The sequence below is a fragment of the Melanostigma gelatinosum genome (genome assembly GCF_949748355.1).
Source record: "Melanostigma gelatinosum genome assembly, chromosome: 2".
NCBI classification, from domain to species: domain Eukaryota; kingdom Metazoa; phylum Chordata; class Actinopteri; order Perciformes; family Zoarcidae; genus Melanostigma; species Melanostigma gelatinosum.
This window is the reverse complement of record NC_136635.1, coordinates 13,252,490-13,271,097: the sequence shown is the minus strand read 5'-3', so window position 1 is coordinate 13,271,097 and position 18,608 is coordinate 13,252,490. Positions and strand designations below refer to the sequence as shown.

Genomic DNA, 18,608 nt, shown 5'->3' with positions numbered 1-18,608 from the left:
TACATCTGAAGCTTTCGTTGAGCACAGATTGATGGCTGAGGTATGCTGGATATCACTGTTTATTGTTTATTGGCTTTCCAGACGTGGTTTGTGTGCAAGTAATTGCAGAATTGCGGCAGTGTATGGTTGATTGCGTGCAGCGTAATGTCTCAGGGAGACATCAATTATTGTTTCAATGTATGTTTTAAATCTCCTTTACTTTTGCCTTTATGCTTTTAATGGTTTCATGTGAAGCACTTTGAATTACCTTGTTGTTGAAATGTGCTATACAAATAAACTTGCCTTGCCTTGCCTTGTGAGCGTGCACATGCTCACACATGTGTGTTAGTGTATGAGTGAGTAATGATTTACAGTAAATCTAGAAAATGGGCGCTGTATATCTGTAGGGTGTGGTGAAAGCAACATATCAGCTAACTTCACATAGGGGCCCACTTATCTATCAGAACACACACACAAAATAAGAACTACAGTCTAAAAACTCACAGCAGCTACTGATAAACGCTTCAGCTTGTTGTATATGTGTCATCCCGTGCAGCTTTAATGTCCTGAGGGAAAAAACCTGAAACTGTGATACTCTACTTGTGTTTAGCTCATGGGATTATATTTCAACCTGCTGGCCAAATGACTAAATCCACTAAATGCAGGGAAAAGAAAATCCTTGAAAATCACACAAACTCCTTGAATCCTACAGCTGCACTCTCTGTCAAAAGCAACTCAGCAGTCCTGAGAAATACAACTAACAGACATGGGGATACCAAGAGCTTAGCACTCAAGTTCTGTTTAACTCGTTTCATAATTTTATGCCTCCAGAAATTAAAGAATGGCCTGCCGAGCTGATGTATGACTTCACAACAGCCATTGCTTTGTGTCGTACCAAAAATATAAAAATATAAAATAGGTGTCTACAGCCATGCTAGTGACTCTGTGAGGCTGAACTTACACTGGTGACTGACTTGAGCTAGCATTGGCATGCTAACACATGCACAATGATCATGCTAACATGATGTTTAGCAGGTATAATGTTTACTATCAAAGTGTAGCGTGTTAGCATGCTAACTTTTGCAAGTTCTTGCAGGTTTTGTGTTGTATCTACATGGTTGAATGTACTTCTTGTAAGTTGCTGTGGATAAAAGCGTACAAACGTGATGTGATTTTTTTAGCACAAAACACAAAGTACAGTTGAGGCTGATGGGAATACAGGTTGAAGAATACAGAAAACAAATTGAAACATTGACCTGATGGTGGCTCTAAAGGAAAGGTCAGTAAGTTATTACATTTCAGCCTAAAGGGAACATGAATGTCTGTCTGGGCAAAATTTCAATCTATCTAATAATGGTTGAGATATTTCAGTCTGGACCAAAGAGTTGGACCAACCGACCAGCCAACACTGCTATCCCTAAAGCCGTATCCACCAGCGTGGCTGAAAATCATCCATTATTCTCTGCATTACATTATCTTTTCATTTTCCTCTGCCTGTGAAATATAATTTCCAGTCCTCATTACTATGTTGTCCCCTGTAGCTACTTTGTTTTTGAAAGATTACTTGTAATGCAGGGCCTAAAGGCTTCTCAAAGGCCTAATTAATGAAATGGCAATTTGCAGCAACGTCCCTTTTAAATGTTAATTGTTTCTGATAAGAGCGTCAGCAAGAGTCCTGAATGATTCTTTGACTGTGTGTGCATGTATGCGCGTGTGTGTGTATGTGTGTTTGTGTAGTCTCTCACAGTCACTGTCACACCGATAGTATCGGTAATCTGGATGCCTTTTGTGTTCAGAATGAAGAAAAAGCTATTAAGCTCCTGTTTAATTTGCAGATAGCCTGCAGTTTTATGACCAAACGCAAAGAGGGATGTTACTGTATCACTGTGTGTGTGTGTCTAATGGTGTATTGTATGCATGACATGGTTGTGTGCATGTATTATGACGTTGTTTTCTTTCATGACAGCAAATCTTTGACCTCCGGGCTGAACTCTGCGAAATAATCGCTGCAGTGGCAATGAGCTCAGGTGAAGGAGAGACCTCCGTCACCTTGTGTGAGTGCAGCAGATCAGGAGAACACTAAATCCTGTTTGTAATACTAGAAGCGCTTATGTCTCGAAATGTTTTAACAGTGTTTCTCCTCTGCTAAATAGATTTTTTTTATTGAATCTATACACAAATAATTGTGTGCAAATAAGCCATAATGACACAAATGACATTTAATTGCACGGTAAACAAGATAACTTCATAGTCTACTTATACTAATTAGATGAGCAAAATTTGAAAATTAATGTAACAGAAGTTTAGTTAAGCTGAAATTGGAATGTGCATATTTCTGTGACATGGAAATAAAAATAAATTGCAAAGATCCTTTCAATTTCACACCCTCGGATATGTGTTTCTTTTTTTTTAAAATCTCTCTCAAACCAAAGAGAGAGAGAGACAAACAAACTGTGAGACTGCACTGATGCCACTTGAAATCGGACATAAGAAGAGGATTTGCAGGTCTACAAAGCCCCAGAAACTTGACTAATTACATTTGCTTTGGAAGTTAGATATGATGTATATGTACAGAAAATTAATTATTCAGAATTAATCACATCATTGTGTTTACACACGTTACTATAAAAAACAACGAAGAATAGAAAACAGCAGTTAAGTCTGCATGATACCTGTATTCTCCCTGTCATGAGCAGTTGGGCTTCCCTGATATCAAACATAATTGTCGACTCAAACTTGGTGGAGTGGGCGTATTCAAAGGTCTGGACCAAGGCAACAATTGTGCTTCATTCGCCCACTTTCCTTTATCTCTCCATTCAATTACAGTGAAGTGATGACTGCAGCATTCACATTTTTATGGTAAAAAAAAGCGTCCTGACAAAAAAACATGAAATATGGACCACAGTGACGTTTGTCCCCTTTAATGTAATCACAAGATATATATGTATTTAGTTGTTAAAATTATGTTAAAATCTAAATTGTGTTTTCAAATGTTTGCAATAAATAATGCAATAATTTATCAAAATGTTATGTATCTATAACACAGAGGACCTCTGCAAATAAATGCATGTCTCAGGTTGTAACAGCTGAAGGAAAACAGGTGAACTAAATATGTTGATTGAGTACATTTCTGTTAGTAAATAAAGATTCAATGTAATGCGTAATATAGCCAATGATTCCATATAGACAGAAGATACCAGTTAAAACGGAGACAGTCATGTCAACATTGTCCCTAACGTCTTGAACCTCTGATATCTATGAATAAAAAGATGAGTAAATGCAGGATAACCACCGCTTCCCCATTATCTTAAAATAAGGTGCTGGAAGTATCAAAAAGCTCAAACTGAGATATACACTTTAATGTGTTCTCTGCATAGATTTAAGTGTATGAATAAAAAACTAAAAGCCTACAGCCACGCTATCAGCTCTCCAAGGCTGTATTTAGTCACAGGAATGCTTTGAGCTAAATGCTAACATCACAATGGCAATGCTAACATGCTGAGGTTAAGCAGTTAGCATGCTGTTTTATATCTTAGTATGCTAACATTTGCTCATCACCACTAAACACAAAGTACAGTTCAGTCTGATGTGAATGTCATTAGTTGTGCAGATATTTGGCCTTAATCCAATTTTCGGACACATTACATAAAAGGCCAGCTGATCAAATATTTTACAATTCATCCTCTGGGAACCATACATGTTTTTACAGCATTTTATGGCAATCCATCCAATAGTTCTTCGGGTATTTCAATAACAAACAAAATTGTCAACCTCGTGGTTGCACTTGGGGATCACTGAAGTCAGTCAGATACATGGGAACCATTACTGTCCGTGCACAATTTCATGGATTATGGTTCCGTGTTGAGTGTTGAATTCATATCTTTGGTGGTGTTTGAGCTTTGGAAAGCTATCGACAGAGAGGAAAGAACCAATCCAGGGAAACACAGGTTTTTGGAAGTTGAGTCACATCCATAACAATCAAAAAATAGGCAGAAGAGGTTTCCAAATCTACGACATGCAAAATGCAACAACATACCATCTAAAGTGAAGATAAATGGCAGAATAATTTAACTCTATCTTACGGTTTTGCAGCTGGATGTTCAGGAGGACACTTAAAGTGCAGCGTCATGGCCGAGTCACATGTTAGTTTGTTAGTTGAGACCTGAGTGAACTAAATGCTGGAGGGAACTGGCTAGAAGTGGCTGCCCTTTATGAATAATATACCACATTGAGTATGGATGCTGTCGGCCTCTCTTCCCATTTGCAGAGCACATTTAATTATTTTCATAGTCACACACGACCTTTAAAACCTCCAATCTCTTTAATATCAATTGTGATATACAGTATACGCCGTTGCATTTGATTTGAATACTGTAAATTGAGAGCTTTCTTTGTCCCTGAGGGCATATTTGTTTCTGTAGGAGCATTAAGAAATAGAAGGATATCTTCACAAAACACACATTAATATTAAAAGAGGTGTCATTTGTTTAGCAATAAATTGGCTGACAAAATGTTTAAACCCACCATTTTTTGAAATCCTAACTTCAGATATCCCAAAGGTCCATTATTTATGTATGAGACTCCTTCTGTGAGTGTCCTGTTTTTACTTCGCCACATATTTCTTATTAAAGTCGGAATTATTCTGAGCAGCATAGGTAATGTGAAGTATATTGGATGTGGAGGAAAGTGAATGCAGTGATACAAACAGTTTGTAAAACCCATTCAAACATGGCGTTAAACCAAGTTTCCATCAGCACACACTGCAGAGAGGTCTAATAATTATATAACATGATGACACAGATCAGTTCACTGGGGATAATCTGGCTGGAAAGATGCACACACAAGCAAATCCAGTAGAATAGAGGATCATACAGTCAGAGACTCAAATCCTTCTGAATTCACTCATCAAATGAAAGTTAGAATAGTTCAACGCCAACCTTTATATTTACCGGTAGTCATGATCTTATTGTCATTTGCCAGAAAAATCCGAAATAGCCACATCATTAGAATAATGAAGTAATAAGTGATGTATGTGTTGAATCAGGATGAGGTCTACAGATAATAATAATAATAATCTGTGCTAATGAATCAACAAAAAAAACTCAAAGCAGTGGATAAAAGCACTAAAGTAAAATATTCTGGGGTTGAATTAACATTCAGTGTAAGATTTCATGAGAAAACTAACTTCATTTGGTTTATTGTTCTGTATTGTTCATTGTTGCAGCTTTGTGTTACCTGACAGCCGAAGGATTTTTTTCTGACTGTAAACGATGGAAGAATTGAATTGCAATACAATATATATTAAAATATCCTATTCAAATCATCACACCCTACCTCTGTTATTTAATCTGCCTACACTCTCTGCAAATCATGTTTTCCTTTTCCTTTCCGTATTTCTGTATACAAGATCACATTTTATTTTCAAACTAATGCCTTCTCAACCAGCCAAACATCTTCATCCCTATAAACATCCTAGAGAAGCTGGCTGCCACAAGATCAGGTTCGATGTCTGCTGTCTTGTCTGCAGCCAGGTCCTTCTAAAAAATATAGAACTACATTTTTAATAAAATAAAGGGATACTTCATGGAATTATTTTTGTCATCCCTACAGAGCATATCAACACGGCATCCTCTATCTACGAAAATGAAATATTGGTGAGTAAATAAGTATATTAATTCAAGTAATGCAATAAAGTACAATTTTGAGGTACTTTATTTGATGATATCCATCTTCTGCTACTTTAAACTTCGACTCCACTATAATTCAAATGTAAATATTGTCCTGTATATATAGTACCCCACTGCATTATTTGATAACTTTAGTTGCTTTGCAGATTGATAATACAAATTACCATAAACAAATGAATTATGATTTATATTGTAAATTAAGACACACATGTATTGATCCCTCGGGGGAAATTCACATGCTACCCATCAGAAAATAAAGCAATTCAAATGCACTCCACATTTAACAGTTGTAACAAGAAAGTGATGAACTAATGTGTAAATAAAACGTCAATAATTAAAACTAAATGATATTATATATATATTGTAATTTCAATATACATTATAAGTATTTTTTTTAAATTTTGAGGCTAATATTTTTGCCCTCTTTCGTACTCTTCACTGTTATTTTGATGTCATTTGTTTTTTTTAACCAAATAAAAAAAGTGACATATTCCTTTAAGAGAGGCCCCGCCTTCTCAACTTTGCGCATGCGCAGTGTCGCCCTGAGTCACGTGAAAGCGTGGTTCCGTTCCCTGACAGCTGCCACAGTCCGGTGAGTTTCTGTTCAGTTGTCTTCAGGCTCCTCGTGTCTCTCTTATCGAGAAGACAGCTCCTCAGACCTCAGACGTTTACCTCTGAGAGACGTTTGGAAGCAAAGGGTGTCAGAAAAGGTCACTCATGGCCGACTTAAGGAGACACAACTCGGCCATGCGCACTGCGCCTGAAGGAAGCGACCCATTCAGCTTCAACTTCTGTGTCTTTTCACTGTCCCGACAACACAACATGTACAGCCTAGTTTCATCAGTGAACACCACACACATCATTAACTCGGCTTCTGAGTTAGTGAGCAACGAGAGCTTTTGAATGTGACATAGATTCATATTGTGCTAGGAGGAAATAAAAAGCAGTCCAGTTACTGTTGTTGCTAGAATGTTTCATTTCAAGCATCCTATTGTTCGCAAGAGTTGATGTCTTATTGCGTCTTTTTGTATTAATATGTCGATAATGTTTTTATATTAGCTGATTAGACTATACGGATAAAGGGCCATAAGTATTTGGCAAATTACTTAAAACCATAAATGGTTATTCACATTTCTATTTTTTTCAATAATTTCACTCTAGCTAGTAAGCCTGCAACTAATGCTCAGCGAGTATTCATTGGTAAGTGTATGTTTTTACTTTTAGATTCTCTACAGTCTCATCTGAGAGGATGAATTCAGACCTCATTAAAAACTACTTAATTATCACTCAACTTATCTCAAGTCTCGTTATCACCTTCCTAAATCTCTTTTATGCTTAAACTGTCACATCAGGCTGCTCTTCTTGCTAGTTCATGTAAACGGCAGCTAAAGGAACACAGCAGGAAGCAGACGACTTTAATACAAGTGGCGCTTAACAATATGATTGATGAGGAATAATTGATGAATGTGCCAGCCATGTGCCACATATTGCCATACATCACTGCCTCACTGCAGCCTAATCAAGAAGTGATCCGGAAGTGGCCCGTGTTGTCCTCTAAATCATGTGCACATGAGCCGAGGATCAGCTCCGGGGTTGATTTGATTCTGATTGTAAGTTATTTTTACGTAATGAATAAGAAATTGCTCAATATTTACATGAATTGTTATAAATAAAGGTTTCAGGACACCGTGATGGTTTAGTAAACAGTCTCACTTCACAGACTGTCCTGTTTCAGTCATATTCTGGGAAACAAACACGACTAAACCGTCTCGTAGAACCACGCATCTCCAAATGTCTCCCCCAAAACTGAAGGAATTAAGTGCCCCTCCAAGGGTTGAGAACATTCTCCTACTTTTTAAGATAAATAATTTAAAAACTCACTGCGTTGTCGAAAGGATAAACTACAACCAAGCTGAATACGTGGCTTCCACAGTACAACAACAAAACCTTTAATCTAACTTCCTTTATGTAGTATTCATGTGTTGATACAATGTATTAGAGGAGACCGTGTGTTGTAGAAAACCCCTTGATATTGTGGGTAAAGCTCTGGCCTGGTGTGGTAATCACCAGTATTTACAATCTGCCCGGTTGCCTGAGGGCGCCACATCATAATGAGTCGACATAAGTAATTCAACACCACTCATGCATGTCGAGAAGAATGAAGGGTTGCAGAGCCGGGCCTCTGTAATGTATAATTCACTGTGAAATGTTCTGTTGGCTGTTCTTAAGATTGACTGCCTTTGGCATGGAAGCAAGTCACATCAACCCGGAACAGTCTGGTGGATTACATTAAAACACAAAAGTGGATAACGCAGGTTTTAATCATTTGGAACTTCTCTTGTCCTACTTTTAACAGGTGTGGAGGATGAGCTCAGGCAGAGGGACCAGGAGGAAAGTCTGCAAGCTGCAGCATTTCAGCAACACGGTGGCGTTTGAGCCTGAAACGCTGACCGAGATTCAAGGTATTTTTAGTCAAATCAGAACATATGTGAAACCTTCAGACGAGGAGTGGTGCATCCCCGACCCAAACGCCGCTCTGAGCCACTCTGCGGAGGAGCACCGCGGGCTGCAGGTGCTGAAGGCGTCGCTGAACGAGGTCAAGAACCAGCTCAGTGACAAGAACGTCGAGGTCTGGCATCAGCACACCAACTCCACCAATCGAGCCGGCAAGGTGATCGCAGCCGTGCGTTCTGCGGCCAACGCGGAGATCTGCACTCAGGCCTGGTGCAAGTTCTCTGAGATCCTGGGAACCTTCAACCTTCTTCCAGAGGAGGCTCTTCAAAATGGGGAGCTGAACACGGTCCACCTGTGTGAAGCTCCAGGGGCTTTCATAACTGCCCTGAACCACTACCTCAAAACCAGCGAGTCCACGCGCTACTGTGACTGGAGCTGGGCCGCCAACACTCTCAACCCGTACCACGAGGCTAACGGCGGCGGCGCGACGATCGCAGACGACCGGTTGATCGCTAACACGCTGCCCTGGTGGTTCTTTGGATCAGATAACACTGGCAACGTCATGATCCAGAACCATTTGCTGGAGCTGCAGGCGTTTGTGGCTAACATGCGCAGAGTTGACGTGGTGACGGCGGACGGCAGCGTTGACTGTCAGGAGAAGCCCGATGAGCAGGAGGCGCTGGTGGCGTCGCTGCTTTACTGCGAAGTCACGGCCGCACTGCTGCTCCTGAGCCCCGGCGGCTCCTTTGTGCTGAAGATGTTCACCCTGTATGAACACTCCTCCGTCTGCTTACTCTACCTACTGACCTGCTGTTTCCGCTCCGTCAACGTCTTCAAACCCGCCACCAGCAAGTCTGGCAACTCTGAGGTGTACGTCGTGTGTCTGAACTATGAAGGCAAGGAAGCCGTGAGGCCCCTGCTCTCCAAACTGATTCGCAACTACGGACCACATCTGGCCGACCGAGAGGCGCTTTTCCCAAACTCGCTTGTCCCGGGGTCGTTTCTGAAGCAGCATGAGGACGTGTGCTCGTACTTCCATGCGCTGCAGGTGGAGACGATCACAGAGAACCTGCGACTGTTTGAAGGAATGAGCAGCGAGCAGAGGCAGCGTCTCGACTACATCAGGGACCGTACGGCTCAGGAATACCTTCAGCGCTTCCAGGTAGGATGTCTGGAGAGGCCAGTCTGTCTGGAGGTTCTTGCTTCACCTTTGAAACAGCAGTTAGAAATGATTTAAACAAACGATTGGTAGAGGTTCCAGAGCCTTCGATCATAATAACACCGTCTTCATCAGATGGAGTTTGCTCAGTTGTTATGGAATTATAGATGTTTGACTTTATTTATTTTTTTTACTTTTTAAGGGATTTTAGGGTAAATTTCAAGTCTTCAATTCAGTTGAATTTGAAGTTCTTCTACATGTATTTTCCCAATGAGAAATGTGGCCAGAACAACTGCAGAGCAGTGTAGTCTTCATGGGTTTTAAGTACCTGACCTGAACAGACTTTACAACAACTAAACCCAGACCCGAACAGACCAGAAGTTCAAAAGTAGCCGTCCTTTGCAGGTACACCAGTTTGTGTTTAAACCCACGTAGAGCCTTCCATCTGTTCCCATGTTCAGCTCTGCAGAAGATGGAAAACCTAAGTGGTTCATTTTAGATCAATTTCTTGGTTCATACAGTAACAGAGGTTTAATGTTTTAGCAACTGGACAGTGGGGTTCAAAGCAATAAAAGCTTTCAGAAAGTCTAAAACCCAACATGATCAAGTGTCTCTGTGTGTAGGTGAGCTTCCTTCCACGGAGTCGATGGCTCTCTCGTAACACGGTGAGTCCCGCCTGCTGCAGCGGCTCAGCGGGCCGACCTCTGGGACAGAAGAAGCAAACAGGCTCCTTCAATGAGCGGAGGGAATTGCAGACCCTGAGCTGGAGGGAGCGCATCGAGAGGGGTTGCCATGCCCCCTGGATACAGAGACACTGCGCCGAGGCCTTGGGGACGGGCTGCGTGCTGGAAGGACCCCTGTCCGGGTGTCGGGTGGATTCGTGGTACGTTATCGTCGGAGCTGCGCTGCCTGCTATCAGAAACTCTGCGTTCTGTGACGGAGGGTTGTTGAACCACTTGAACGAAGCCCTGATGGACGCAGCAGTAGACTGGACTTGCGCACCTCCCTGTGACTCTTGCCACGCGGTTTGCGCGGCCTCCATCTTGTCCGACGTTGCAGGTCTTTGCGTCGTCACAGCTGACAGTGATGGGAACAGAAAGCAGAGACGGTGTTTGGTGTTTGGCAGCTGCTCCGTGTGGGATGCCTGTGAAGGCCAACTGGGGGATTTAGTCTTAACATTTTCTGCGGCGCCTTCAGCTCCTCCAAGGGGCTGCATCCCGCTGCACGACGGGGATCCGCTATACCAGCAGCAGCTCCTGGGTTGTGTTGTGTTCTCCCTGCAGACACTGAACTCTGGGGATGCCCTGCTGCTGCCTGTGTTTTCTGCCTTTACCCGTGTCACTGCAGCTGTTGTGCTCTGCCTGCATGCGTGTTTTCGCTCAGTCACGTTCAGGTGTCCGCCCCCACCGGGCATAGTCGGGACGGTGCTTGTGTGTGCTGGTTTCTGCCCCGAAGCTGCTGCACGACTGCTCCATGTTCTTACTGACGTCCATCACCGCATGGGTCAGCTGTTAAGAGGAGAGGAGAACTCGGGTGGAAATCTGCCGTCTGGGGGTCACAGTCAGGTGTTTCAGTTTGTTCCCATGGAGGAGCTGCTCACAGGAGGACTGACTGAGTTCCTGCGGACCATGAACTCTGAAATCATCCAGCAGCAGCTGCATTCGCTCATGAAATCATAGTGCAGTTGAGTGAGCTACGTTTCTGCAGGAGCCAGATGCAGCGAGCAAATAATGTGTCCAGTGAGCTCCTCCAGAGCTGAGTTATAAGCAGGCTTCACCTCTAGGGCACCGATAATCAAAGTTTGTATGTTATCTCAGTAAAAAAACATTTCACACATTTTCGTGGTTTCTTTTGTGGTGTATCGACATTGCTTTCCTCCCCATGTGCAAATGTTCCACCAGAACAAGTTCCTATCTTTTGTAAGGGCATCGTCGCTGCATCCTGGCCTACGTGCCGCCCAAGATGATTGTGATTGGTGAAATACAAACAAGACGGAGCGTTTTTTCCCCCTAAAGCAGAATGATAATGGGTGCAGCCAGACCTTTCTCCAGAGATGTGGAGCGAGACGAAGTGAGCTGTGACTCTGGGCTACATGCTATCGCCGTCACAGTCAGTTTTATTCTCGTTGACTGTTTTTTTTTCCAGCAGTTAATCACTGAATAATTTTGTATGCCGTCGTTTAGCATTGCACCGCTAGAACATTGTCAGGATCAAAATTGATGCTGCACAACCAGAGGTCAGCTCTTTTTACTTCTTCCACGTTAAAACCACGTCAAGTGACGGCTCTTGAGGAAACAAAAGGATACTGACTCTACTTCCACATCACCATACTACCGAAATGTAGAAACATACAAAAGACAATTGGAATTGTTAGACTATCAGATTTCGACTGATCCATTTTTGTTGATCCATTTTGACCGATTTAAGATTATCCCAGATTCATCGGTATCAGCTTGTATGTCGGCTGATAACTAACAAGGAATTGCTCAGTCATCAGGACATTTAGACGTCTTTATTTTTTACAAACAAAGCTTCTGAAAGATAAACTTGTCAGTGCTCTGTGATGGTGACTTTCTTATGTACATATATGCTGATATATCCCTGATAAATAAAATCGTACCTACCATACCAATGTGTCATTAACCTGTGACGTTAAATAAGGCAAACCTTCACTCCACCAGTCTCAAAAGCATCCAGGTCATTATTTATGTTCCAACAAATCTAAGCGTGCGACATACAAAGCTTTTGACAACCTGCAGGTGACGACATTGTCTGATGAAACAAACTTGCAGTGCATGACAATGCAAAATGACTTTCAGCAGAACTCATCTCTTACTGAATTCACCGAGGATTTTCGGGAGGTGGAATAAACAATAATCCAACCCTCGGCACCAAAGCGCCTGTCAGTCACAGATGTTTTGTGTTGAAATCCACAACACAAAGACACGGGAGTTTTACTCTGAAGTGCCTGTTATGTTTTAAAACACATTATTTCATCCCAGGACGGTGGGGATCTTTTTACATGCAGCGTATAAAGTGACCTACTGTTAAACAATTGATTGGATTGACATAGGCTCACTACAAGTCTGTTTCACAGCGCAAGCAGAGATTTTATTTGTTAAGGTGTGACTTCTCACAGGGCTGGCCTGAGCTCTCTTCACACTACATGAAAAGTTTCACTCAGAGATTTGTTAAAATTGTCAGTTTGGCCCAAAGCCCTCTGACTTTGTCTGTAAAACCTGCACTATGTTGCATCTTTTGAATATCTGTTTCTCGAGGATGTTATTCATTCAGGTTTAGTGTTCCCTGCTTTTATTTTGTATTTTTTTCTCTCCCCTTGTGTCCTGTCTGGTTTTACTTCCTTTTTCTTGCCCTTTGTGTGTTTTCCCGCCTTAGATAGCTTTTCTAAGCACAGAGGTCACTGTTGTAAAGAAATAGCAGAAATACACAAAGACAATCAAAAAAAAATACAGTGTATAATACTAAGAGATATAAGAACACATTCCACACTAATAAGGAGCTTTTGAGTAAAAAAAATAAATATTTGCTTCAATAGAATCTGTAGTAAAATCATATTGAGGAGTTTTTTTTCTTACAAAAGAATACAAATGTGCATTAACACACAACATGAAGTCCACATTTTCTGTTCCCTGAGACACCTGAAATATCTCTTGTATCTTCTCACCTGAGGAAATACAGAAAACCTCCATACAGAGGCGACTAAATGTCCTTTAAAATAACCACAATGTGCTGGAGTCAAATAAAGAGCTGAGACTATTAATTGTTCATATTTTAGTTTTCTTATTTAGAAGTTAATTGAGAAAAGATATTGTGATCTTATTCCTGTTTAACTCAATCGACAATATCTTCAGATACCGTTTCAGAAACAAAACTAAGTTTACCGTTTTCTAGCAGTTTTCTGGCTGAAAAGTTAATTGCACGCTAGAAAACAAAACTAAGAGATGGATGAGAAAGCTGGAGTCAGATGTACTTCTCATGCAGGTTTGAACTGATTTTCTTGAAGTTATAGCCAAGAGCTGGTTAGCGTAGCTTAGCATAAAGACTTGACAGGGGGAAACAGCTAGCTAGCTTCTGGGGGAAACGAAAAACACCGTGATTGAGAAATCTTCAAAATGTTCGACAAACTGTTTCAACTTCATTACTTCAGTAATTATATTCACCATCATTTAATTTGGTCAGTTGATGACGACGTTACTGACAAAGCAGATGCTCCGCCAGATGCTGCGTCAGCTCTGCAGCACTACAACACAGAAGAAGAAGAGAAGGTCAAAGTGAAGAAGGCAGAAGAAGGGAAGCACAACATGGCTTTATGGACGGCAATGTTGGTCCGCTGGTCCACCACTTTGGTCCGGACTAAAAGATCTCAACATTTACTGGAATGTTGTACAACCTTTTGAACAGACATTCATGGTCCACAGAGAATCCTAAATAGTGATCCCCTGAGGTCTAGCGCCACCATGAGGTTCACATTTGTAGCTTTGGGTGTTTTGACACCCATTAGATTGGTCAAAACAGGTTCAAATACATATTTGTCCACTTTGGTTTATGACAAATACCAGCAAAATAATGACATCTATGCTTTGTGCTAATTAGCAAACTTAAAAAATGAGCATTCTAACGCGATGAACTTAGATGGTGAACGTTGTAAACATTATACCTGCTTAACAACTTAGCACTGACATTTTAAGCACGTTAGCATTTAGCTCAAATCATTAAAGTGCTACTAGCGTGGCTGTAAACTCTGATTATTTAAGACTGCCACATATCAGCTATAAGCTAAACACTTGTGACAATCATCACATAGGTACATACATGAAATTTGACCTGTAGCAAATCATGCCAAGAGCCAATGCAATAAACCGAACCCTGTTTATACATGATGTCTAATTGTTTCTGTAGACATCATCATCTAATATAATATATTTCAGCAGAAAAGGACAATGAGTTGTGAAAGTGAAATACATTTTACATCTCATGTTTGTCTGTATGGGCCGATGGTTTTGTGAATAGTGGAGAGTGAGTCTGTTTACAGGATAAATGTTGAGGATGACAGCAATGTTTCAGCTCCAACCTGACGTGGAACAGAGTAAATCAACACACCACGAAGCAATCACAGAGAACATCTGTTCTCTGTCACAGCGACTCTGCAGCGATGCAAACGAGTCGCTCTCTCTTTCCTCCCGCAGCTGTTGCCTGACAACAAACCCTCTTTGTCCCTTTCACAGGCGAAAGATGGATCGTCTAAAAACAGAGAGAAGACGAATCAATCTCTAAATTATAAAAAGAGATACAGGCCATGTCACATCTGGCACAACGGACACAAACAATACTACTACTGCAATTCAGATTATCAACAGGAATATGAAAAACATTTTAATGGTGAAATTACTGTCATGGCTTTTAAAATGTGCAGCTCTGCAGAACAATTACTGGTTAAGATGAAGCTCAGCTATTTTCTGCAGTTTAAGAGGAAATGTAAAAATGAAAAACAACTTCGAGGACCAAAGATAAGTCAAAATAAAGCTGTGAAGATGTAATCCAACCAAAGTATGATGGGGTGACTTGAAACAAAAAGATGGAAGCTTTGCTGCTTATGAACTGTGATGGCTGCAGATAATGTTTGAAGTGATAAATATGTTTTTTCTCATACTAATCCTCGAGACCACACCGAAAGAGAATACACAGCCGGAAAATCTTTGGGAGGGAAGAATTAATGAATCCAACTTTCATTGACAGTAAGGGCGTCTGGTGTTAGTCCTTCATGAGGTTGTAGATACAGCTTGGGTGTCTGGGACAAATTAAAAACTCGTCAGAAGAGAATTGGTGTCACAAATCTTTCATTGTGGCAGGTGCTTTCCACTCATAAACAACAGCAACCGATTAACCTCTGACACCCGGCCAGAATGGGAGTGTCAATCGTTGTTGATTCTTGGAAATACTGCAGTTTAGTTCCTGTTCTAACAGCTCGTTTTATGGATTGAGTATGTAAATCATGCTGGATAGTCTAGGATTTATTACCAAAGCACAATGGTCTTTGGTAATTTAACAATCATAGTTACAGTATGAATGAAGGACCATAGTGATGTGTTCTGCACTGAGGAGAGCCGAATCTTCAGCAGCAGGATAAAAAAAGTGTAACTTTTGTTTGTTCTGCTGCAAAACAAACTCAAGTGTATGTAAAAATGCATCTGATAATGCAGTTTGGAGCAAACACTACCAATGCAGGTTCTGAACGCCTGATGTTATTAAAAGCTGACATGATGATGAAGGCGGTGGGTACTAACTCATCGCTGTGGGTCAAACACAACCTCGTGCATAAGAACAAATGCAAATACTGTTGAATCAAAACAACAAAAGCAACACGATGCAAATACATGAAGCAGTGTTTGTGTGTGACAGGGTGGACAGAGACCCATGTCTCATACTGAGTTCACTTGAGGTCAATTTGTTGTTGAGACATTTTATTACTCTAATATATACACTTTAAATCACCTCTTTATAGATACATTCTTCGGAAGGAAAAACCTGAAGCAAGGCTTCATTTAAAGTCTGAGACGTCAACCTTCTGCTGACAGTGCGTGTAAATCTGCATATTTCTCTGTAAAATCAGAAATGTTAATCCAGTGTGGCTAAAACCCGCCTGGCCTCCATTCACAGCCAGCGGCTTGCCCTTTCAGCTCATTGTGTCATAGTCTGTCCAAATTAAAAACACGATGGAGCCAAAGCTTTAAATGAGCAGCTGCTAAAAACAGTGTGTGAAGCTGCTGTGTGTCTGTTGGGTCACACATGTTCTCCAGCAGTTTGGCCGTTAGTCCCACATGGCCCGCACTGGGCTTTAGTTTAATTTGATTCATTTGTAATCACAGGGACTGATTCCTGACTGTACCCACTGTTATTTCTCTTCTACGCTATGCTCAAACAATCACAATCTATGGCTGATAGATACGCTCTTTGCCAGTGTTGTTTACGATACACTGGTGTGTCTCTCTCTCTGTGCATGAAGGCACATCGATAGACCTCTGTTCACCTCTGAATTGAATTGACTTCATAAAAGGGATTGCTTAGACAGAGATGGGGGCAGAGGGCACAAATCAGGCCTCAGGGACAACTTGTTGTTGGTATTCAATATCTGCGCACGCACACACACACTACACACCCATCTGAGGATATGTTTGCTCAGGTATGTGTACTGCACTTTCATATTAGCTCGTAGGAGTGTTTGTTGCGCTTCAGTGCATTTGTTTATGGAGGCCTGTCAACACACAATGATTCATCTCAGCGCTGAGCTCCTTTGCTTTCCCACCATGTGTGTGATCCACGTTTGTCTGCACAGATTCATTTTTTTCTTCTCTCAAAAAACACTGATGGTGAAGAGTGGTGGTTGCAGGTCGGCATAGTGAGCCTTTACTCTTTGATTGTGTGTGAGGCCAACCACTTGAATTAAACAAAGACGTAATAACGTGTTATAGAATGAGCTTTAGAGGTGCAGTTAGGTGGATTTTATTACCTTTGGACAGCACCAGGCTAGTTTTTTTCCCCCCTGCTTCCAGTCGTTATGCTAAGCTAAGCTAACCGGCTGATGCATGCGGCTTCATATTTGACAGATATGCTAATAAGTCTAAGTTCTTCGTGTAAAAACAATGGTGTGTGTGTGTGTGTGTGTGTGTGTGTGTGTGTGTGTGTGTGTGCGTGTGTGTGTGTGTGTGAGCTCTCAAACACACCAGTACTGTGTGTCTTTTCTGACTGACTTTAAATTATAGTTACCTGACTATGCATTTTTATCATTTTCTATCCAAGAAGTTATCGCATTACAGCCTTACTGCAGCGCTCACTGTTGCATCATGAGAACAAATAATCACCCCTTTTCTCAGGTGACATTATTGTCAGTGGTGGGGTTGTTTTTGCAGTGGAGAAATGTGCTCTTGGGAGGTCCAGTCTCTTAATTGTTCCCCATGGAGCGGAGGGAGAACACATCCCTCGGTGTGCAGACAGGACACCTGCACACTGAGAGATGCCATTCTCCTCAGAAATACGATTTTATCATGCGAAACTATCTGCCGAGCGTAATGCCCGCCTCATCTGTAAAATGCCCCGTGGAGATGCTTTTGTCACATTGTGAGTTCAGCTCCGAACACAGCAGGAGACCCCAGTCATGGTGGTGTTTGCTGCTATCACTCTGTGGTTTTCGACATATTTGTTGCCTGTGTGAATGGCATGTAAAATGATGATGCAGTTTTTCTCATTGTAAGGTCTTTATCTGTATTACCGTGTTCGGCAGGGAAATAATCACAACACAATCTGCCAAATAGACAGAAAATTGGACTCTGCTTTATCTGTTTCCAGCCTTTGATAACTAACAGTTTCTATCTCTGATTATCACGAGCTACTCAGTCCACATTGTGCAGCTGATAAAAATGGTTGATTACTGCGATGAGGCACCCTGTCACTCTAATTTACACAAATCGTGCACTCCCACTCTGACTTCTGCTCAACCCTATTAACGTGGGAGCAAATGTCTCTGGCAGTCAAACCAAGAAAGACTAATCTAATCTACATGCGCACGTCCACACAAATAATCCCACACTGTGACATTCATTCCTACCAACAATATGCACGTTTGGTGTTTATTGTTCCTCTCAGCGTGTAATTATGCAGTTTCACCGGGCAGCTGCTCCACACACACACACACACACACACACACACACACACACACACACACACACACACACACACACACACACACACACACACACACACACGCGCACACACACACACACACACACACACACACGCACACACACGTACTCCATAATCACTTTGTGAAATGCATCCGTATACTGGACTTTGCATCATCAGTGTCTCCTGCTGTGCTCAGCGATTGACTTTCTCTCACTGTGGATAAGCAGAGGTGAGCACGAAGTTACATTTATGCAGGGAAGGCAGTTGTACAGCTGCATTTGTATTATTTAGAAGAGGCTAATGTTTGATGATGTGTTTTGGCCTCGTCATTTTTCGAAAGTCTCATCATATGAACCTCACAAACAAACGAACAAAATAAAACCAGACCTTTGGCAATGTTTTGCCCTACTCTTTCTTCTCAAAAAGGTTCAAATTGGTGTTGAGTTCTTTTGAAAAAAGCTCTTCTTTAAGATGAATGTCAGTGTCTGTAAGAAGGGGAATAGGAAGCGCGTCCTTGGAGGCTTCATGACACAACAGCTTTAGTTTTTATAGACAAAGCTTTGTACAGTCATTACAAAATGGATGTCAGAATATACTACTATAACTTTAATATTCACACAGTTCCCTGT

General features: G+C 41.4%; 1 protein-coding gene across 1 annotated transcript; it reads left to right on the top strand.

Annotated features, from left to right (window-relative positions):
* The first annotated feature begins 6,250 nt into the window (after positions 1–6,250).
* Positions 6,251–11,280, top strand: cmtr2 (cap methyltransferase 2). Its single transcript, XM_079284154.1, has 3 exons — positions 6,251–6,258; positions 8,023–9,282; positions 9,903–11,280. The coding sequence occupies exons 2-3, from the start codon at positions 8,032–8,034 to the stop codon at positions 10,956–10,958; spliced, it is 2,307 nt and encodes a 768-aa protein (XP_079140280.1). The 5' UTR covers positions 6,251–6,258; positions 8,023–8,031; the 3' UTR covers positions 10,959–11,280.
* Positions 11,281–18,608: the final 7,328 nt, after the last annotated feature.

Excerpts from the sequence above, each read along its gene's own strand:
- cmtr2 (XM_079284154.1), top strand. The coding sequence starts at position 8,032 with ATGAGCTCAGGCAGAGGGACCAGGAGGAAAGTCTGCAAGCTGCAGCAT. Across the intron at positions 9,283-9,902 it reads AATACCTTCAGCGCTTCCAG|GTGAGCTTCCTTCCACGGAG; the intron begins GTAGGATGTCTG and ends CTCTGTGTGTAG.